General features: G+C 40.3%; 2 protein-coding genes and 1 pseudogene across 2 annotated transcripts; 1 reads left to right on the top strand and 2 right to left on the bottom strand.

Annotated features, from left to right (window-relative positions):
* Positions 1–6,861: 6,861 nt before the first annotated feature.
* LOC147921428 (uncharacterized) lies at positions 6,862–7,434 on the bottom strand. Its single transcript, XM_087497678.1, has one exon. The coding sequence runs from the start codon at positions 7,432–7,434 to the stop codon at positions 6,862–6,864; it is 573 nt and encodes a 190-aa protein (XP_087353804.1).
* Positions 7,435–10,488: 3,054 nt separating this feature from the next.
* On the top strand, positions 10,489–12,265 carry LOC147921429 (uncharacterized). Its single transcript, XM_087497441.1, has 2 exons — positions 10,489–11,680; positions 11,971–12,265. The coding sequence occupies exons 1-2, from the start codon at positions 10,603–10,605 to the stop codon at positions 12,012–12,014; spliced, it is 1,122 nt and encodes a 373-aa protein (XP_087353567.1). The 5' UTR covers positions 10,489–10,602; the 3' UTR covers positions 12,015–12,265.
* Positions 12,266–15,516: 3,251 nt separating this feature from the next.
* On the bottom strand, positions 15,517–16,969 carry LOC104763096 (F-box/LRR-repeat protein At2g43260 pseudogene; annotated as a pseudogene).
* Between the last annotated feature and the right edge of the window lie 7,110 nt (positions 16,970–24,079).

Consider the following 24,079-nt stretch of genomic DNA (forward strand, 5'->3'; position numbering starts at 1 on the left):
GATCGATGGAAGCACAACACATGACAAGCTTGTGGAGCTTGTTCTTGAAGACTACGGATTGGATGCGTTTAGCCATGAGCTAAAGCTGAGCTACATGTTCTCGAACAAGGCATTGAAACTAATGGCGCATGATAATCCACCAGTTTTTGTCTCCAATGATCGACAGTTGCAATGTTTTTTGGGCAATGGAAAACCGATCAGCTATGCCTCTGTGTGGAGTTTTCGGCTAAAGAGTCTACATAATCTAGTGGAGTTAGAGGAAGTATGATACGGCCAAGCAGTGACTCGAAAGTAGAATGTACATACGAAGTGGACGGTGGGGGATTTGAAGGCACTTGTTATGATTATAGTGATGACGAAGAAAACGAAGAAGAAGAAAAAGCTGTCGAAGAAGCAGCTGGTGAAGAAGAAGACGATGAATTTTCAACCCGATTTCATGTTTTCGACGACTCCGATGGTGCGTCATCTGATGATGATAAGTTTCTGTCTTGGGCGAGCTTCCAATAAGGACGAACCGGATTCACCAACTCTCCCTCCGAATAAAGAAGAAGATTCACCGACTCCGCCTCCTAAGAAGAGAGCTCATAACAATGATAATGCCAGATCGACTATGAACCCAGAGGCTTTTAGGTTGGAGTTGTCAACGCTAAAAATTGTTGTAGGACAACGATACAGGAGCAAAGCCGAGTTCAGGAATCACGTGAAACTTATTTTGGTTAGGGATGAATTTGATTTTAATTTACCAGTATCAAATCCAAGAATGGTGGTTGCGCGGTGTTGGGTTGAAGGATGCCTTTGGAGAGTTCTTGCATCTAGATAAGGGGATGAGCCGGATTTTCATGTTCGTTTATACGATTCGGAACACGCATGTTCTGTGACGGAACGTTCTAATCGATCCCATCAAGCAATAGTTGGTGATCTTGGTCCGGAAGTTAAACCTAAAAGTGTCGGAGTCATTTTCAACAAGCAATTTAATATGAAGGTAATTACTCTGTCTCGGCTGACTTATTGACATAATGGCTGACATATCATTACTTTATGGCTGGAATATTAATGAATACCGGCTGAATTAATGATTTTATAAGGCTGATTGATATGAATGTCTTGACTGAGTTATTTACGTATTATGACTGGTTTTTTTGATTCTCTACGGCTGACTTATATGAATGTATTGATTGAGTTATTTATATTTTATGGCTGGTTTATTAATTTGTTGGTGTCAACAGATGGGTTATTGGAAGGCATATCGGTTGCTGCGGTTTGCAAGGGAGATCGATCAGGGAACTCCTGAGGATAGATTTAGTGAATTTCCTTCTTACCTATACATGGTAAGAAGGGAAAATCCAGGTACAATCACGCGTCTCCAAATAGATGATGAAGAAAGATTCAAATATGTTTTTATTGCTTTTGGTGCGAGTGTTGCTGGGTTTGCTTTCATGCGCAAAGTTATTGTTCTCGACAGTACTTTTCTCCATGGTAGTTACAAAGGGACGCTTCTAACAGTCCTAGCTCATGATGGTAACTTTCAAATTTTCCCAATAGCTTTCGCTATTGTTGACACTGAAAATGATGAGTCTTGGCGTTGGTTTTTTACAGAACTCAAAAATGGCATTCCAGACGAAAAGGATCTTTCGATAATCTCTAACATACATAAATCAATCGGGAAAGTGATTGGTGAAGTGTATCTGTTGGATTCCCGTGGAATTTGCACTTACCATTTGTATAAGAACATTTTTGTGAAGTTCAAAGGAAAACATTTGTTCCCTTTGGTGAAAAAAGCGGCAAGGGGTGTTTTAGGCTGTTTGATTTTAATGAGGCTTTCAATCAGATTAAAGCACTTCATCTCGACCTACATGGATACCTCCAAAGAGCTGGTGTCCGAATGTGGGCGCGTGTTCATTTCCCGGGTGAAAGGTACAATTTAATGACAAAGAATATTGCCGAATCAATGAACAAAGAACTGTCAAATGTTAGAAGTCTTCCCATAGTTCGACTGCTAAAATTGATACGGAATATGATGACCAGATGGTTTTCTGAACGGAGAGAGGATGCGCAATCGCAGCTAACAACACTCACTCGAGGTGTTGAGAAACTGTTACAGGTAAGTTTACATAAGTCAGTCGTTAGTGTTGATAACTCAGCCATAATAGTTTCTGTATCTCAGTCGTAACTGTTTCATATATCAGCCATAACAGTTTTCATATCTCAGCCCTTACCATAATAATTTCATATCTCAGCCATTATTGTTTTCATAGCTCAGCCGTAATTGTTTTCATAACTCAGCCTAAAACGTTTTTTTTGTTCTTCTCCCTACTAGGACCGTGTCACCGCAACAAGACTTATGCATGTACAAACGATTGATGATGTACGTGTGCAAGTGACATATGGAACATCTTTGCATGTTGTAAATTTGGAACTAAAAAAAATGCATCTGTCGTTTCGACCATGAGAAAATACCATGCATCCATGCAATCGCAGCTGCAGAGCATAAGGATGTGTCTCATATATCCCTGTGCGATCCGAAATTTAGGAGTGTCAATTTGGTTAACGGATGGGGTCGTTCAATCATGCCTCCAGATGAATCAGTCCAGGTTCTTGTTGTTGTGGATAATCAACTGTGCTTGCCTCTGATTGTTGTGAACCCGCCAGGAAGGCCCAAGAAGCGTAGGAAATAAACTCCCTAGGAAGCAACACGAATGTTCGCGATGTAAGAAAGTTGGGCACAATGTGAAAACTTGTCGGATGTAGTTAGTGAGGTTTGTTATATTTTGTGTAATAGACAACGGCTTAACAGCAGTAGGATTTTTTCGCTTTCTACCTCTACCTCTTTTCTTTTCCTGAATGTCTCTAGCCGCTAATTATTTGCCCTTCTTTGCCGCAGCTACTTATTTCGCCTACTTTGCTCCATCTACTTCTTTGGCCTTCTTTGCCGCAACTACTTCTTTGGCCTTCTTTACCGCCTCTAACTCTTTGGCCTTCTCTGCCGCCTCTAACTCTTTGGCATTTCTCCTCGTGGAAGGCCATGTTTTCGTATCAGCTGGTTTCTTAGCAGCTGGAGACTTCTGAAAGAAATCAAGAGGATTATCAAAATCATCCATCAGATTCTTACTGATCCCATCCAAACCACTGCCATCAACAGATTTTTTTTCTGTATAGCATAGCGAAGACAATTAACGATAATGATAACTCAACCTAAACATTGTGGAAAATCAGCCATAAAATTAACATAAATCAGACATTACCGGAGGATTGTTGATAGAGTAGTTTTGTTGCAGTTTTCCTGGAATGACTGGTGGACCTTTTGGTGTCTGTAGTATTGCCTGAAGGTCCGGTGATATCATGTCCTTTATTTTGAAATTTGAAAACGCAGATGTCGTGTTTTGGCCAGTTTGCCCAACACCCATGTTAGGCACGTGATCTTTCATCTGTTTGAGATCACGCTCAAAAGATCCCAACTTGATATCAATCTTTTCATTCATCCTCATTTCTATTCTATCTCCAATCTTCTTCTCCAGATCCAAAGGCATATTTTCAATGTTTGTATCAAGGGTGTCAAACCTTGAGTTTAACCTAGAGACCAAATCAACGAGAGTTCTAACCGACACATCTTCTCCGACATCTTCCTCCTCACTAGCCAACTGAAACAAATACACAAACTGCCGTAAACAAGCTAACGAAAGGTTACATAAAATATAAACTCACTATACACCATATCACTTACCTTTTTTTCCTATCTTCTTCTTCTCCTACTCCTTCACCAGATTCACCACCCTGACTATTGGAAACTTTCTCCTTCTGGACTCTCCGCTTCTTTCCGAGAGGAGATTCAGACTCAACAGCTGCTTTAGCTTTCGTTTTCTTTTTATCACTCTCTTTAACATCCCAAAAACCTTTAACAAACTTATCCATGTGTATGTCTTCGATCAGGCGATCAATTGCTGGGTCATCTTCTTGATCTAGCCACGTATGAAATAGCTTGCAGCCATTTTCCTTCATAGTCATTTTACAGACACGCAACTGTAACATAAGAGATTATGAAACCCATCAGTAAGTTTTAACTCAGCCATCACTAAACCATAAATCAGCCATCAAAGAACCATAACTCATCCATAAAAAAACCATAACTCAGCCATAACTAAAGCATAACTCAGCACTTGCTATACTAAATAATAACTCAGTCATTACTAAATAATCACTCAACCACTGATAAACCATATCTCAGACATCATTTAAACAATAATTAGCCATTAACTATCAGTCTATCATAACACAATCAAAACCTTATCTCACCAAGCGCTCTGATCTCTTCAGCAATAACCGTTTCCATCGTTGAACGTGTACGGTTTCCATGCCATCAAAGCAAAGATATGGCACCATCTTCAGCTGATGCATTCCCAAACCGATCTCCAAAGCATTTGATGGACTCATACGCCCAAGCCTGTAACACGGGTGTAAACCCACTAAGGGTGTACAATTTCCCCGTAGGCCTCAACAACTTTAGGCCATCAACAAGGGCTTCAAATGCTGACCGGCCCCAAGGATAAGTCTTCATTGCTTCATCATCAAAAACTCTTTTGGCACTTTCATATGGAATTATAGAGTTATGATGCAAACCATAAAGTCCAATGTGTTGAAGAAGCAACAACCCGAACCATTTACGGGGCTCAGGGTTTAGCCATTGTCGGCACACTTTCAGTCCTTCCTTGAGTTCATTTAATGATGGACCTTCCCCACCAGGCACTTTCAAAAGTCTAAAGAACTCTTTGTGTTCCTCTTCAAGTTCAAACTGCTGTGTCGGCATTGGGTCTATGTTTAACCCCGTCACATGAGAAAATTCATTCTACCCAAACCTTATACGTTGACCACCGACGACAAACCAAAGCTCCTTCTTATGTACCCTTAACTGGTTACATAGCAGGAAATGTACTATCTTACCAAACCAGAAAAATTGACTATCAGCTAGCTTAGAGATTATTCCAATAGGTACATCCTTTGTTTTATCCCAAGCATCTTGTCTTATTGATTCCCTAATCGCAGAGAATTCTCCCATCCTGAAATTAGTATTAATATCTCTAAACTTTAGATTAGAGTTTTCTTCAGCGTATAGTCTTGGGGGGTAATCCCTTGCTTATTCTTCAGAAATAATCGCCATTGACATCTGATAAATAATATAATTCATAAGTAAATCATAAAATAAATCAGCCATAACATAAAACAAACTCATACACAAAGCATAAAATAACTCAACCACAAATACATAACTCAGATCTAAAGCACAAAATAACTCAGCCACCAATACAAAACTCAGCCGTAACTTAGCCGCAAAATAAAACAAACAGTAAATCAGCCATCGAATCAAATAGATCTAACAAATCATCCGTAAACCCTAAAAGTAAATCAGCCATTGAATCGAATAGATCTAACAAATCAGTCGTCATTAACGACGGCGACAATCAGTCGTAAATCATCGATAAAAACCTACATTCAGCCGGAAAAATCGAAACTAAACACTTGACACATACCAGAACGTTTAAACGAAGATGAACATGACGAAGAGAGAGAGAGCGACGACAAAGAGAGAGAGAGAGCGACGACAAAGAGAGAGAGAGAGCGACGACAAAGAGAGAGAGCGACGACGAAGAGAGAGAGTGCGACGACGAAAAGAGAGAGAGCAAGCAAAGACGGGCGAGAGATTGAAGGTGACGGAGTGGACAATGACAGAGTATCACCGGCGACGAGAGACGACGAAGAAGAGTTTTTTTATTCACGGTTTGTGAACAGTTTTCAGTGTTCACTTTCCCTCTCTTTGATATAAACAAGAAAAATAATTGTTGATCTGAAATAAAAACTGATGACATGTTAAATCATATTTGATATGTATTTTAATGCCCTGATGTGTATTTTTTTTTTTTGACCAAAATCGAAAAACTAAACCTAAGGGGTAAATTATAATTACACCCAACACAATAAACATTTGAACAATTATAAGAAAATTGTTATATATGAAGAATAAACCAACTTTTGGATAATATTTCAGTAATTCTTTTCAACTAAAAAAAAAGGAATGGAAGCATCAGGAAGTGTTGCCATAGAGCATTCAATCAGACTCATGTCGAGTCCCTCAAAGATCGAATAGAAAGAAGATCTTCCGTCGGGTCGTATTACGTCGTTATCTTTTAAATGTATTCCCACGTGGCAAATAAAGCTTGTATTTTAATACGATTGAAATGCAACTGTTATTGGATCTGATCCATAAGTATTTTTAAAATTTTGTAATTGTTTCTATAGAGATCTTTAAGCTAGTACTATTCTTGGCTTACTGCTGGGAACCAATTTGGGCATGTAATAATCTCAATTCATGGATATCTAATCATACCAAATTTATATCTTTTATTATATCCTTTTGTTTGTCTAATGTTCAGGCTTATGCTAGGTTCTGCTTATGCTAGGTTCTGCTTTTGCTATATTAATTCTGGTAATAATCTTTTCTTGGAAAATACCAATGGCTGGATTATTCTTGATAGTTCTATACAACAAGCTAGGGAATTCACCATTTGGATTTGTTAGCTCATTGATACATATGTAATATCTTATTTAAGTTAATAAAGATAAGGTGCTAAACTTTAACCAAGAAAAAGAAAGGATAAGGTGCTAAAGAAAAAGTAACCCCCTTAGATTACAAAAATGAATCTTAAAAAACTTTTGTAATTTTTTAAAATATCATATGTTTTTGACAGTTAAAAAATTAACCTTAAAAACCATATGTTTCTTTCCACTATCTTCTTATATATTCATATACTCCATCAACCATCTTATTTCTTTCCACTATTTTATCATTTGGTTTTATTGTTTTTTTTTTACTCAAACAAGCCAATACGGAAGAGAACTGTTAATATACGTAACCACAAGCGGTTGAGTACGAACTTGTCGTGCTAAACGATCCTCAAGCACATTTGCAGCCCTGGAGATCAAAGTCAAAGAGAAACTTGAGAATTCCTCCATATTCACTTTGATGTCATCAAGATAGGCAGAAAAATCTGGCCAGTCGGATAGAGAAGACACCATCTTCAGCAAATCTGAGCAGTCTGTGAAAAAAGTCACCTCCTTGATATTGTGTCCTATCATGCATCGCAAAACCCACACAAATGCTTCCACCTCTGCGTGAAGTGGTGAGAGACTGCGCCGAAAATTTGAGGTACCTAGAAGAGAAGATAATCCTTGGGACGCGCTACACACCCAGCCTGCACCAGCAAACTTGTCAGTGGCCTTCAAAGAACCGTCAACAAAACAATGGAATCCGGTAAAAACAGATGGAAGAGACACACTCCCCCTCTCTAACCGAGGCCCAGTGTACGTTGGAGCCGTAGTAACCTCCTCCTCCTCAACCTGAGCCGACAACCATGTCGTTGCCTCGCAGGCTGATCCGTGCCACATCATCTGGCTTTTCTACCACGTTCTCAAACACCTTCGCATTCCTAGCTTTCCCAATATACCACATGATCCATGGGAAAGCTATAACCTGTGATCATGGATTCTGTGAGCCAAGGAAATGATCCGTATTTGCAAAAACCGACGCTGTGGGAAAACCAAATGTGCCCGTCTAGACATTGGAAAGGGCCCAAACCTGACGCGCGGGCGGACACTCAAAAACTATTCCCTCACAACTATTGATTCCCTAATCGATTTAACAATAAAACAACACAACTTACCTGGATAACAGCCATGAGAAAGCCTCTTTGTCTCTCCCAATCCACCACCAAGCTCAAATCCTTCTCCTAACACATGAGGAGATGGATCTCCTTTCTCCTCCCTTCCAAATGAGAGCACCCCAACTCTCTCTCCTTTTCTCCTCTAAAATCACCCAAACGGCCACCCCCTTAACAAGGGCATCGAAATATCACTTATATACTCGAGCCATAGGGTATTTCAAACCAAACCGAATCAAACCGACGATTCTGAAACAACCAAACAATCACCAATTTAGTGGTGTCGACCGACACCCTTTTTGGTGTCGATCGACACCCATCCAAAATTGGTTTGAGGATGTTACAAAATGAACTATATCAGGGCCACAAACCACCGTCAGGAGGCCAGTAGGAAAAGCCAGCCTAGCCGTATGATACCCTGATTTAACCGTATACTTTTCAGATTTTTTAAAATGCCAACCGAGCGAATCACTATGCAGCGTAACACTAAGCGGTATAGCCCCTACCAAGGCTACATAAACATGATTAAAATATTTGGCAAGCCGATCCATCCGCCATGTGTTGGGACTACGATCAATGAGATCGTTTATATGGAGAAAAGGGTCTTTAGACGAATCCAGTGGCAGACCCAGGATAAAAACTTAAGGAGGTCAATTACACGGAAAAATTATGAATTTGTCATATTGGTGGTTCGAACTCGGGTATGGGGAGGTCAGTAGTGCATAATTTACCATCTGTGCTACTGTTTAGTGTTACCATATGTGCTACTCGAATCCATACTCAACGCTGGTCTTGGAAATTGGGCTGGAGACAAAGACGGTCTCCCCGAAGCCAATCCGTTTAATAAGTCCTTTAATTACCAGAGATCTAGCGGAAACAATACGTCTCCAACCATAAGATGAAGAGTAAGATTTAATGGGATCCATTGGATGTGAATTCCGATAGTACATACTTTTAAAGACCCTAGCAAAAAGTGAACATGGGGCTTCTATCAGCCTCCATAATTTCTTAGCCAATAAAGCCATATTGAAATCATCAATATTCCGGAAGCCCAAACCTCCAAATTGCTTACTTGAGCAAAGCTTCTCTCACGCCAACCAATGCATACCCCCAATCTGACCATTAGTGCTCCACCAAAAGTTAGCTATGGCACTTGTAAGCTTTAACGTTATGGTTTTCGAAGTCTGAAAACATGACATTACGAATGTCAGAACCGCAGTTGCCACTGACTTTATCATAACTTTTTCCCCCCCCCCTTCGAAAGAAGTTTTTCCGACCAACCAGTAGTACGACCTTGAAGCTTATCCCGGACATAAGAGAAAAACTTCGTCTTAAAACCCCCCAAACTCTAGGGAATACCCAAATATGACCCCATACCACCTAATTTAGTAATACCCAGAATCAACTTCATCTCCAATTTTGTCTCCTCAAGGACCTTACGATCCAAATTGGAGCGAGGATTTGTTAAAGTTTATCAGTTGCCCCGATGCCGCCCCATAACTCTTCAGAACCCCTAAGATAGCCCCGCATTCCTCCTTAGAGGCTTTGCAAAAGAACAAACTATCACCCGAAAAAAGAAGATAGAAATGGGCGGACACTGATGTGCCACCTTAATACATGTAATCTGTTTATCCGACTCCGCCTTTCGAATATTGGCAATAAGGACTTCCATACATAAGATAAACAAATAAGGCGATAACGGATCTCTCTGCCTCAAACCCTGGGCTGGTTGAAGTTTGTTTTATTGTTACTTTATTGTATTTAATATTATGCTACTCTACTATTAAAAATTCTTTAAAAAAATAAAGTTTACATCAAAATTTTAACATGAGAAAAATATTAATTTAAAAAAAATAAGTATATGTTATTATTTATACACTGTATTAAAATAATTATATTTTATTATTTATACACTGTATTGAAATAATTATTTGTTACTAATTTATACACTCGAGTAATTATTTAGAAGAGAACGATTATAGGACAAAAAAAATTATGATAGATATGAGATGAGAAGCGCAACCCATTTCAAAGTAGATATGTCTAGTATATATATGCACAATAATCAAAACTAAAATCCAATTGAAATCCCATATTTGAATTTAATATCAATATTGTACTAATATTAAAATTATATATTTAAAATAATACTTTTTAAAATCATATTTACGAATTTAAAAAAAAAAATCAAAAAGAAATTATCCGTGGTGTAGCATTGTATTTATCTTCACCTAGTATTTTATTATCTTCACCTTCTAATAATTATGTCTTGATGGTTTTAATTTGGTGATAAATAATGTCGGTATATCAATAAATATCAAAAACGTTGATATATATATGAGAAACATAAACATTATCGATCAAAAATAGTATAATTTTTTAACGAATCACCAATGTAAAAGGAAATATAAAAGAAAAATGAATTCCCTATCAAATCAAGTCCTGAAGAAAAGACGAGACCGCATGGAGTAGGCGACGAAACAAGGCTCTCACGGCCGAGAGTATCAAAATTGTGGTTAGTGCAGGTACAAACACTCCTGCTACAAATACCAATATCATCAATAATTAATGAGAAGATAGTTAAAGATTTCAGTCTATTATAAACCAGATTATATTTTTCTTAAACAATAAAAAGGAATAGAAGCTACATTATGCTAACTACGTATCTATGTAATAAAATATTCTCTTGTAATACGATATTATTTGTTTAGGAAATCTCCGCTTGTATAAATATCAATGTGATGTGAATGAATAAACCAGACTTTCCAAAGTATCTCAAAGTATTTCATGGTATCAGAGCAAAGCAAGTGCTCCTGTGACCTAGTTTTTCTTTTTCTTTATCTTTTGCCGCCGCCATTGTTTCTCTCGAACAACCGCCGCCGTTAATTTTTTTATCATGTCCGACACTCAACTCACCACCACCACTAAAAGTCTCTACTCTCTCAATGCCTCTGATAATCCCGGTGTGTTGATTTCCTCTGTCATCCTCAAGGAAGATAACTACTCGGAATGGGCCACCGAGGTGAAGAACTCTCTCCAGGCCAAACAGAAACTTGGGTTTCTTGATGGTTCTATTCCAAAACTAGCCGCTGATCCTGATTTGAGTATGTGGCTTGCTGCAAACTCAATGATCATAGGATGGATCCGTACCTCTATTGATCCAACTATACGGTCCACAGTCTCGTTTGTCTCCGATGCTTCGTCGCTGTGGTCCACCATTCGTGATCGTTTCTCTGTTGGGAACGGGGTACACAAACAGGTGTTGAAAGACGAAATCTCAGCCTGTCGACAAAACGGGCACTATGTTTTGGAGTATTATGGACGTTTGTCCAAACTATGGGAAGAACTACAAAACTACAACACAAGTCGTGCTTGTCGCTGCGAGGCCGCTCCTGACATTGCCAAGAAACGTGAAGACGACAAGGTCCATCAATTCCTTTTCGGGCTTGACCTTCCTCGTTTTTCTAATATTCGTTCTACTATTACTAATCAAGAACCTCTTCCTACTCTGAATCAATTATATTCACGTGTCATTAGAGAAGAACAAAATCTCAATGTTGCTATTACAAGAGAAGCAAACAAAACAGAGGCTATTGGTTTTTTTGTTCAGGCTGCCACGTCTCCTCAGGCTGCTGCTGTCACTGGTCCTCGGTTTCGTGACCGATCCTCGCTCTCATGCACTCACTGTCGTCGTCAAGGTCATGACGTCTCTGAATGTTTTCAGTTGCATGGGTTTCCTGACTGGTATTATGAACAAAAAGGTGGGTCTCGTGATAACCGTGACGTCTCGGTTCGTGTCAACACGGACTCCATTTCTACTCAACGTGGTGGTCGCTCCTTTAGAGGTCGTGGTAGGGGTCGTGTTAACAATGCTCGAGCCGCTTCTCTCTCTGACAGTGGAACCGATCAAATCACTCAACTGATCAACCTTCTTCAAAGCCAACGTCCATCTACCACCTCTGAAAAATTGTCCGGTAAAACTCGTCTTACTGATGTCATTATTGATATTGGCGCCTCTCATCACATGACTGGTGATGATTCCCTCCTGGTTCATGTAGAGGACATCATTCCGTCCTCTGTGACATTCCCTGATGGTCGTCTTTCTCGCGCTACTAAGCGCGGATCTCTACGATTAAGCTCCGCTTATTTACTTACCGATGTGTTATTTGTTCCGGATTTTGACTGCACTCTCATCTCCGTTTCCAAACTATTGAAACAAACTGGCTCCATCGCGATATTTACGGATACTTTGTGTTTCTTGCAGGACCGTTTTTCGAGGACTTTGATTGGGGCAGGGGAGGAACATGAGGGAGTGTACTATTTCACCGTTGTGTTAGCTGCGCGTGTCAACAAAGTTTCGTCGGAAGCTTCTACTTCGGGAGCCTTGTGGCATCGTAGACTCGGCCACCCTTCTACTAGTGTTTTGTTTTCATTACCAGAATGTGTTCAATCTCCACCAGATGTTGGCGAGATTAAAAGTTGTGATATTTGTTTTCGTTCCAAACAAACAAGAGAAGTCTTTCATGATAGCATTAATAAAGCTTTGGATTGTTTTTCATTAGTACATTGTGACGTCTGGGGTCCTTACCGTACTCCATCTACAAGTGGAGCTCATTATTTCCTTACTCTTGTTGACGACTATTCTCGTTCGGTTTGGACGTACTTAATGTCCGCCAAATCTGAGGTCTCTCGTTTGATCAAATTTTTTTGTGCCATGTCCGAACGAAAATTTGGTAAACCAGTCCAGGCCTTCCGTAGCGACAATGGGACTGAATTTATGTGTCTAACCCCTTATTTTCAAGAAAATGGTATTCTCCATCAGACCTCATGTGTCGATACTCCACAGCAAAATGGTCGTGTGGAGCGTAAACATCGTCACATCTTGAATGTGGCGCGAGCCTGTCTCTTTCAGAGCCATTTACCAACAAAATTCTGGGGAGAAAGCATTCTTACCGCCACACATTTGATCAACCGCACACCCTCCTCTGTCTTAGCTGGTAAAACTCCATATGAAATGCTATTTGGTTCACGTCCGTCATATGATATGTTGCAGACGTTTGGTTGTCTATGTTATGCTCATCATCGGTCCCGTGACAAAGATAAGTTTGGCTCTAGAAGTCGCAAGTGTGTGTTCGTTGGCTACCCGTTCGGGAAGAAAGCCTGGCGTTTGTATGATCTTGACACTAAACAGTTCTTCACTAGTAGGGACGTTCGCTTTCAGGAGGACGTGTTTCCTTTTTCCACCATCGCTCCTCCGGTACAACCCGCAGTCCTGCCTGCTCCGTCTTTTGTCGAACATGATTCTGATTTCTCCTTTGTTGAGTCTGGCTCTGGTGGCGTTTCCACTGATCTGTTCACTCCGGTCGAAGATCCACTTACTACTTCATCACCAGTACCTGTTCTTGAACAACCGTCGACACCTCCTCGACCAGTGGTTACTCTGCCGGTCTTATCACCTCGTGCGGATCCTGATCCCAAACGCCATTGTCGTCGCCCACTCCTACACCTGAACCCACTGTACTTGATACCACCTCCACATCTCCCGGTCTTCCGGAGTTACTTGGGAAGGGTCATCGTGCGAAGAAACCGTCTGTATTGCTCAAAGACTATGTTGTTTCTCGTAATGTACACTCTCCTCCTCACGCTCTCTCCCCTGGTCTCTCTGACTCAAAATCCTCGTCGACGGCCTCTGGTAAGATCTTGTATCCTATCGCTGATTATTTGACAGACTTTGGTTTCTCTGCGAATCATATTGCTTTCTTAGCAGCGGTTCTTGATAGCAATGAACCAAAACATTTTAAAGACGCAGTCCTCATTAAGGAATGGTGTGAAGCAATGCAAAAAGAAATTGCCGCTCTCGAAGCTAATCATACTTGGGATATTACCGACTTACCTACGGGCAAGAAAGCGATCAGCAGCAAATGGAAATACAAGCTTAAATTCAATTCTGATGGCACTCTAGAACGTCACAAAGCCCGGTTAGTTGTTATGGGGAATCATCAAAAAGAAGGGACTGATTTTACTGAGACATTTGCACCTGTTGCTAAGATGACTACTGTTCGTTCTCTTCTTGCCGTCGCAGCTGCTAAAGATTGGGAAGTCCATCAAATGGACGTTCACAATGCCTTCTTACATGGTGACCTCGACGAAGAAGTCTACATGAAACTACCTCCTGGCTTCAAGTCGAACGATCCTACCAAAGTGTGTCACCTCCGCAAATCCTTGTACGGTCTTAAACAGGCTCCTCGTTGTTGGTTCTCAAAGTTGTCTACTGCTCTTCGAGAACTTGGCTTCACTCAGAGTTATCAAGATTACTCTTTGTTTTCATTCACTAAAGATGGTCTTGTTATCCATGTCTTAGTTTATGTGGATGATTTTATTGTTGCCGGTAATGATCTCAACGCCATCAACAAGTTCAAGATTCATCTCAATAAGTGTTTTCACATGAAGGATTTGGGTAAGCTGAAATATTTTCTCGGTATTGAGGTCTCTCGCGGACCCGATGGTTTCTGTCTTTCCCAACAGAAATACGCTCTCGACATCATTTCTGAAGATGGGCTCTTAGGTGCCAAGCCTTCTCCGGTTCCGCTGGAACTTAACCATAACCTCGCTTCTGTCAAAGGTCCTTTGTTTGCCAACCCGGCACAATATCGCCGCTTAGTTGGTCGCTTCATTTATTTGACCATCACGAGGCCGGATTTAACTTACGCAGTCCACATATTGTCACAGTTTATGCAGTCTCCTATGGTTGCTCATTGGGAAGCTGCTCTTCGACTTGTAAGATACCTCAAAGGGTGTCATGCCCAAGGCATTCTTCTTCGTTCCGACAGTGAACTTCATGTTAGTGCATATTGTGATTCTGATTATAATGGTTGTCCTTTGACTCGTCGATCTCTCTCGGCCTATATCGTGTATTTGGGTGACTCACCCATCTCTTGGAAGACGAAGAAGCAGAAGACGGTGTCTTCTTGCTCTGCTGAGGCTGAGTATCGAGCCATGGCATATACTCTCAAAGAAATTAAATGGCTCAAGGCTCTTCTGCAGACGTTAGGCATTGATCATTCTCATCCAATAGATCTCCATTGTGATAGTCAGGCAGCGATACATATTGCGGCTAATCCCGTGTTTTATGAGCGTACGAAACACATCGAGTCAGATTGTCATCAAGTTCGTGATGCTGTCCAGGCTAAACTTATTGCAACCCGGCACATTTCCACCAAAGAACAGGTCGCCGATCTCTTTACTAAGGCTTTGCCACGACCATCTTTTACATACTTAATGTCCATGCTTGGTGTTTGCGACTATGTACCACCAACGTGAGGGGGGGGGGGGGGGGGGGTATTATGCTAACTACGTATCTATGTAATAAAATATTCTCTTGTGATACGATATTATCTGTTTAGGAAATCTCCGCTTGTATAAATACCAATGTGATGTGAATGAATAAATCAGACTTTCCAAAGTATTTCAAGCTACCTCAAAAAATCACGAGTGAGGATGAGGACGACAACACATTGGTTAGTAAAATCATGACTACAAACTGCAAAGGTCAAACAAGTAATAATATTAGGAATCTCACAATGACTATATATGATGGACATCATCTAATATTATAAGGGATTGAGTTAGAAGCCAATATATTTATAAAAAATTGAAAGATACCAATAGAAAAAAATACCATTGAAGCACAAAAGCAACAGAAGCTATACAGATAACGGACAACAAAATATGCAACTAGTATATTCATTCTATGCCTCCATATCGATTTACATAATCCTGTAGGGTCAATCAAATAACAAACCATCGTCAGTCAGTCGTAAACGTTCCAAATCTCTAAGGCCATTAAATTAAATATTTGAGAGTTTGTATAACCTTTTCCTTTGCAAAAAAGCTTGTAAACTCTTGGTTGGAATGATGATACAACATGAGCAATAAAAGGCATCCCATCCTACAGATTAAATAAACATATGACAGTAATAGGCATTAAAATAAATACAGTTCAACCAAGAATAACGCTAGGTTAACTTTCAACTTACCTCGAAGATGCATGCAAACCTTAGTTTGACTTGTTCATTCTGAAGTCGGACAATATTTTCGAGATAAGGTGATATAACACAATTATATGAGAATATCTGACGGATTGTATCTGTACGTTGATAACATCTGAACAAGGCCTTTTTCTTATCGTCATAGATCACAACGTTACCATCTTTAGAAACTATCACCGGCCTGAACCACCTTGGCTCCAGTGGGTTAGTACCTAGAGAAGCTAAACTAATGGAGTAAGTCTTTCTCCATCTTTCTCCTGCATCCATGGTCCATATATCTAGTTGCCATTCAGGATCACTATTCAATCTTGTTGTGGCTATGGCTAGATGGTCATCAAGGTTCACTATCTGAGTTTCCATCTTGAATCTCATACCCGATGGAAGTGGCACATCATGGTACTCTAACGTCTGAAGATCCAAGGCAAGTAACTTACAACCCCGCCAAATTTTTAACCAGTAGATTGACCCATTCACACAAGCGGATCTTCGTCCCGCGTCCACCTCGTAAGGGGGTGGACTCAGTTTCCGCCATTCACCAATGTTGACATCAAGAATCTCGTAATGGTTAGGATTAAAGAACATCCTCACTACTTTATAACTCCCCGTACCTTTGACTCTACCGAACCCCATCGCCCAATTACCCGGAAAAAAACTCGACCATGCTCCTGAAATTTAAATATAGTTTTGTTTCTTTAGTTACCATCAATGCAAAATTTAGACTCTTGGAAAAAAAATATATTTCATCGTCGATCGATTACCCATTGAAAAGCTGTTGCGACGGTTCAAGAGGGAGGGTACGGGATCTGGTCCGGAAAGAAATCGCCGGAGTTGTCCAGTCGAGGGATTCAAAACAGTGACCCAACCTGGTACAGGGATGCAGACCAAACCGTCGCAACTCATCGACGGTCTTGTCGACTCGCAGTGCAAATAGACAACCTCTTCGTCGTCCCCTTTGAAACGTACCCCGGAGAGGACACTTGGAAGGGGCGCGCCGCAGTAGCAGTGGTGAGCGGCCAGGATTTTCTGGCAGCTCTTGTCAGATTTTTGAAAACTTAGGTGCATCTCCACGAACCTATTTGATTCCAGTATCGATCTCCATTCTTTTGACACAGTTTTGAATTTTACAAGAGATTTTAAGGGAAGTCTCAAAAATATCTCTTTCAGGAGATGAGAAGGGACATAGCTCGAATTAGGGTTTACTTCTTCTTCCCTCATTATAGGTTGCTTGCGTTCTACTTCGTATTTCGAGTATACCGTATTGTATAGATTATATATATGTTTGACAATTTTAATTTTTAGAATTTTTTAAACAGAAATCTTTTTTTTTTTTTTTTTACTTTTAGATTTTCATATAAAACAGTATTTATAAGATTTTCATATGTTTATCTCTAAAAGTAGATTTCTGCTTAAAAATATAAACATATTATAAAGAACACGTACGGTCACCATTCACCAAAAAATAGATTTGTACCGTACGTTATCTTTATAAGATTTTCATATGTTTATCTCTATAAAAAAGTTTTATATGTTTGATAAACTTCGTAATTTGAGCAGAGATAAACATATGAAAATCTAAAAGTAAAAAAAAAAAAAAAACAGAAATCTTATAAAGAACACGTACGGTCACCATTCACCAACTACTAATTAAGTGTCAAGCACAATTTTATATTTGTTTAAAATAGTTCTTCTTACATATGAGGATCATAGACAATCACTTTTCTAATTAAGGACAAAACTTTCTTTCGATTCTTGCTTGCTCCCTAGTGTTGAATGTTTGACTTCTTTGTTTGGGCCATAAATATCCTTAAAGTAATTAATCAAACCCTAAAATAATTTTCGATATATACGTGTTGCCAGAGCCGGTGCTGATTATTTATGGCCCCAAATCCAAATACAATAAATGTTGTTTAAAAAAAAATTTCTAAAAAACAATGGTTGAATATACGTGGTTTAACCATGACTAATAAGCTGCCATAATTTATTATTTATCCTAATAGGTTTTGGTTTTTCCGGAATAGCTAAATTTTTTTGGCACCCAAATATTTGAGTTTCTTGGATTAGCTGAAATCTTTGACCCCAAATTATTTTGTTTCAGATTATATCACTTATTAAAAATTATTTGTTTGACAAAAAAGGAAAAAAAAAAAGAAAACAAAGTACTCTCACACTCAAATCCGTCGACTTAAAACTTAGAAAAAAACCAGTCACTCTTCTATCTCTTACATGAATCTCCCTCTTCAAGAATCATCAAGCCTCCGTCCAGCCAAGCCTCTGACCATCATCGCCCACAAACCTCCGACTTGAATCCGCTAGTACATTTTCTTCTCCTTCTCCAATGTTTCATCTTCTTCAATGTATTTGCTTTTCCTATTTCAACAATCCCAGACCCATTCAACCATCAACGCTTTAGATTCGGATATGTTTGTGAAATTTGACAGCGAATCCCTGATCTTCGTCTTGGATTCAATCCGCTCAAAGGTAAATCCCTTTTTTCCTCTTTGTTTCAGATCTAACCATTTTGTTTCAGATCTAACCATTTTTTCCAGATCTCATAGCCGTCAACACTCTTCGATGTTTAAAAGGTAAATCTCTTGTTTCTGACCACCCCCAAATCAACCTACAACAATTGGATTTTTGTTTTGTTTCTTAGGATCTAAAAAGTAAACGCATATAGCGAGAGAAGGAAAGTGCGGTGGCGGAGGAGAGCGGCGGAGAACAAAAGCATTTTTCGTTGAAGCATTTTCTATTATCTATTTCAATATTGTTTTGTATAATCAAAATTTTTTTTGGCTTTTTAATGAACAAATCATTTTGATATTTTGTATTATTCTATAATAGCCATTTTTTTGTATTAAAACTATATGAAAAGCCACAAATTAGTCATTGATTATTTCGTGGCTACTAACCACGGATATTTATCTGGCAAATTTGTGACTAACCAAGTTACGAACTACGCTTGCCAAAACCGTGGTTATAATCAACGGCGGACCCAAATAGAAGCTAGAGGGTCAACTGACCTGGGTAAAATCTTAAAAAACATTGTTTTGTATGTAAATTATTGAAGTTTCATTAGTTCAGTTGGTTTTCAATGTGCTGACACCCCTAAACCTAAGTTCAACACTCCCACTCTACATCAATATTTTATGTTTTTCTATTTTAAATATTTAACTATGTAAAAATAAAAATTTTGACCTGGGTAAAAAATTTTCCTGGGTCCGCCACTAGTTATAATGTCACGAAAAGACACAAATTTTTTTAGGTCACGATCGTATCAATACGATTTTTTTTCGTGTCTGTGTGGTCATATAGCCACGAAAATATACCTTTAGTCACAGAATTTTTCATGGCTATTGAAATAACCGTTCCCGTTTTTTTTTTTAATATTAATTCATTATTGGTCTCATACCCACTAACAACCTAGCAACAATCACAACAGCGGATAACAAAACAATTCCATTAAACCAATAATACAATAACCAAGTTCCAACATCCTACAATGTTCTATCAACTCAACACTAGCAACCTAACAATAGCTAGACCACAATCATTCAAGCCTCTAGAACATCCTCCTCCTCATCGCCCTAATTCCACGATCACACTTGCCTTTACCTGCACCACAAACACATATTGAGATGCATGAATATTATTATAAATACTCAGTGAAGTCATCCTCCCATCTATTGGGCTACACACACAAGCAACTTGAGCCAATAAACACAATCAACACATCAAACAAACAAACACATAATCGGTTAAGAGTGGTGTCGACCGACACCAGACTGGTGTCGATCGACGCTAACACAACCTGGTGTCGATCGACGCTAACACAACAAGGTGTCGATCGACACTGCTTCAGCAGACGCGAATTGCACGAATCTGAACACCGATCCTCCGTTTCGAATCACCATGAAACCGTCTTAAACTCTCCCAATCGCCTCACGAACCTATGGGGATCACTAAAACAACAAACCCAAGCAAGCAAACACCACAAATAGACAAGGAACAACCAAACAAAAGATATCTCAGGCTTAGATCAGCCATGGTCAAGCACTCACCTCTATTATAGGAAGATTTGATTGAGAAACGATGGAACCAAACCCTTAGGAAGCTCCCCCTTCGTTACCAGCAACAACTCTCCCTTCTACCGCTATAGATCTCTCCAAAAACACCAAGAACAGACCCAAAATCTCACAGAAACACTCTCCAACACTTTCTCTCTATTTCTCTCTTTTCTCACTCAACGACGACAAAACAACACCCTAAAACCCTTAATTCGTCGCTTCTCCACTTATATACTTGGTTTAGGGGTTTCTAATTGACCCAAACCGAACCAAACAGCAATTAAAACAAACCAATCAAACTGGAAATATTGGTGTCGATGGACACTCAGACCAAAAATGCCATATCTGGTTCGCGGATGTTACAATTCTTCCCCACCAACAAGGTTTTGTCCTCGAATCCCACAGCACCGTCCATCCGGCAAGGACCTCCATGCCACCGTCAAAACGGCCCGCACATCCTCCGACCGGACTGAATACCATCAGCCAAGGTTTCCCGTGCAACTGTCGCAACAGCCCGCACACCTCTGACTGAACACCGAGGTTTCCCTATAGCCAATATACTCGCATCCAAGACCCTATTTTCTCACAACTCAGTGCTTCCCTCTTCCGTGGTCGCAACCAACGAATCATGCCGGCTCTTTATCAGGACAACCGCCTTAAGCTACGGCATCCAGGAAGTCACACACACACGTTCCCCCCGCTCTCGGGTCGCAACCCTCGAGACATACCGGCTCACTGCCAAGCCGCGACTCCCAACTACAAGATCTAGGGAGTCTCAAAAATCCCTTTCTTGGGTCGTCACCCTAAAGCGCGCTCTCATATCGTCATCCAAAGCAACATACCACTCCCACTCTCTGGCCACAAAGTCCATCAAGCTATCGGTATCACATGAGTTGGGCCCTCACAGCCTTGAGTAAACAAGTCTGATGCCATCGAGTATCTCTCGACTAGATCTACCTCAATACATTCCACAAAAATTTTCCCTTTTTAGAAACTTTCTAACTCTGGAAACCTCCTTTTTGTGGAAACTTTCTATTTATGGAAACACCCGAAAATAGAAACCCGAGCTATATATATTTTTTTCTTTTTCCCATGACAACAACAGTCAACCATAAAGAAAAAAAATACTCATCTTATTAATCTCAAAAATGTCATAATCGTTTCAACCCCAACGAAAATACATAAGAAATATAGGATACCATAATCCAATCCATCAACCCGCTCTAGCCAGAGCCTACCGCTTGGACCTCAAGTCGTCCTCTAGCCCAGCTGCAACCTCAACCAGCTCCGCTTTCGTAGCATAGCTCATCACTCTACACCGAATCCTCAGATCATTCCGCAAATCCAACAAGAACCTTCGCACCTGAGCCGACTCTGGCTCCCAAGCCCGGCCTGCATACCCCACAAGCCGACTGAACTCAGCATCCAGCTCCCGCACTGTATGGTCCCCCTGAGTCAACCCCAAGAACCGTGCCTCCATGCTATCAAGAGCCTCTTGTGGAAAATACATGGAGTTAAACTCCCTCACAAAATCTACCCAAGTCATATCCCGCTGCACCCTCCGTGTTGTCACCGACCTCCACCACACACATGCATCACCTGACAAGTAATGCACTGCCCAGTCCACCCTAAACTGGTCAGGACACCGAAGCAAACGGAAAAGATCCTCCATCTGCTCCCTCCACTCATCCGCTACACACGGATCCGTACCTCCTGAGAAAGATCCTACTCCCACTCGATGCAGTTGCACCATCATCTGCACGTACTGAGCGTGCACTACCTCAGCCCCCGGCGGCACACCTGGCTGCAAACCTGCCACAGGCGGCACCGCTGGGACCCTCCCACCAACAACTGGCGGCACTACTAGAACCTGCCCACCAACCACTGGCGGCACTACCGGAACCTGCTCACCAACCACTAGAGGCACCGCTGTTGGAAGCCGCACTAAAACCTGAGTTAGCAAGCCCAACAAGACATCCCCCCTGCATTGAGCACCCTCTGCTGCAACCCCCACACCCAGGGCAACACCGTGACCGACACCAGGCCCATCCGCCCTGTCGTCATCCAAATCAGCCTGGTCTCCAGACACACTAGGATGAACTTGTGACTCCGCTACCTCCTCACTTTCCATGCTCTGGGTCACACTCTCACTGGCCTTGGGAACCTGACCTCGTCCCCGACAACGACCACGACCACGACCACGACCAATAGCAACCTCACCTCTAACCATCTGTATCACCAAGAACAGAAGGCTAAACAACACATAATTCTAATAACACAAGAACACAACTCACCGTGGAATCATAAAGTAGGCTCGAAGAGGATGTTCTAGGACCTCATGCCACACACAATTGACTAAATCACATAATCAACTCTAGCATGAAATCCCAAACAGCAACAGTAAAAGCACAGTGAACCCTAGTCCTAGAACCGTAAGGGCTCTGATACCAAAATGAAACAACTGTTCCCGTTTTTTTTTTAATATTAATTCACTAGTGGTCTCATACCCACTAACAACCTAGCAACAATCACAACAGCAGATAACAAAACAATTCCATTAAACCAATAATGCAATAACCAAATTCCAACATCCTACAAAATTCTATCAACTCAACACTAGCAACCTAACAATAGCTAGACCACAATCATTCAAGCCTCTAGAACATCCTCCTCCTCATCGCCCTGATTCCACGATCACACTTGCCTTTACCTGCACCACAAACACATATTTTTGAGATGCATGAGTATTATTATAAATACTCAGTGAGGCCATCCTCCCATCTACTGGGCTATACACACAAGCAACTGAAATTCTATTGTTAAGTTGAGCCAATAAACACAATCAACACATCAAACAAACAAACACATAATCGGTTAAGAGTGGTGTCGACCGACACTAGACTGGTGTCGATCGACGCTAACACAACAAGGTGTCGACCGACACCACACTAGTGTTGATCGACACTGCTTTTGCAGACGCGAAATGCACGAATCTGAACGTCGATCCTCCATTTCGAATCATCACAAACCGTCTCAAACTCTCCCAATCGCCTCAGGAACCTATGGGGATCACTAAAACAACAAACCCAAGCAAGCAAACACCACAAATAGACAAGGAACAACCAAAAAAAAGAGATCTCAGGCTTAGATCAGCCATGGTCAAGCAATCACCTCTTTTACAGGAAGATTTGATTGAGAAATGATGGAACCAAACCCTTAGAAAGCTCCCCCTTCGTTCCCAGCAAAAACTTTCCCTTCTACCGCTATAGATCTCTCCAAAAACACCAAGAACAGATCCAAAATCTCACAGAAACTCTCTCCAAAACTTTATCTCTATTTCTCTCTTTTCTCACTCAATGGCGACAAAACAACACCCGAAAACCCTTAATTCGGCGCTTCTCCACTTATATACTTGGTTTAGGGGTTTCTAATTGAACCAAACCGAACCAAACAACAATTAAAACAAACCAATCGAACTGGAAACCAATCGAACTCAGACCAAAAATGCCATATCTGGTTTGTGGATGTTATAGCTATACGCTCTATTTTTACTAGTGATATGTCTGTGTGTGTGTTTTAGAGTTTCGTAGCCCATGATGAGATTAAATTTGGAGACTTTATCAAGTGATTTAAGGCTTGGATTGTCTTACATTTTCTCGTATGTAAATTTGTGTCTGTATAATAAAAAAATAAAAGGAGTTTGAATTTTATCACTACATTTTTGCTATTTCCATTGATGTTCACAAGATTTATATTACCATTGGATACTTCGTAATTAGCTTGAATTTATTTGAGTTTACAGAGGAAGCGAAGAACGAGCGGTGGTGAAGAGCTTAGCCATGACTGATCTTTTAGTTTATTTTCTATTTTTAATCAATTGTGTATAGATACAAATATGTTTGCAACATGACTTAAATATTCTCTTAGCTTGATGACAGAGTGTTTGTTATAAACATCGGAGTAAGAGGTTCGATCCAGATTGGATTCAGTTTTTTTTTTCTAATTTATTGTAAAACGATGTTGTTTTGGTCAGATTGATAATGGAACTGAAATGTTCAGTTAACAAAACTTAACTATTTTATTCAAAAGTTTGAAAACTTTGAGATTTAAATGATACTTTGAAAGCAGTGACAGATCCAGGAGGAAAGTTTACATGGGGCACAAATAAACACTTACTTTAACAAAGTTTTTTTTACAACGACAAAACATAAAAAATGATTAAAAAATGTAGATGAGAGGTATGATAAGAGTGTTCATAGTGGAT

This window comes from Camelina sativa, chromosome 18, assembly GCF_030686135.1.
Source record: "Camelina sativa cultivar CO46 ecotype springtype chromosome 18, ASM3068613v1".
Taxonomy (NCBI): Eukaryota; Viridiplantae; Streptophyta; class Magnoliopsida; order Brassicales; family Brassicaceae; genus Camelina; species Camelina sativa.

Excerpts from the sequence above, each read along its gene's own strand:
- LOC147921429 (XM_087497441.1), top strand. The coding sequence starts at position 10,603 with ATGTCCGACACTCAACTCACCACCACCACTAAAAGTCTCTACTCTCTC. Across the intron at positions 11,681-11,970 it reads CACCTCTGAAAAATTGTCCG|GACCGTTTTTCGAGGACTTT; the intron begins GTAAAACTCGTC and ends TGTTTCTTGCAG.
- LOC147921428 (XM_087497678.1), bottom strand. The coding sequence starts at position 7,434 with ATGTGGCACGGATCAGCCTGCGAGGCAACGACATGGTTGTCGGCTCAG.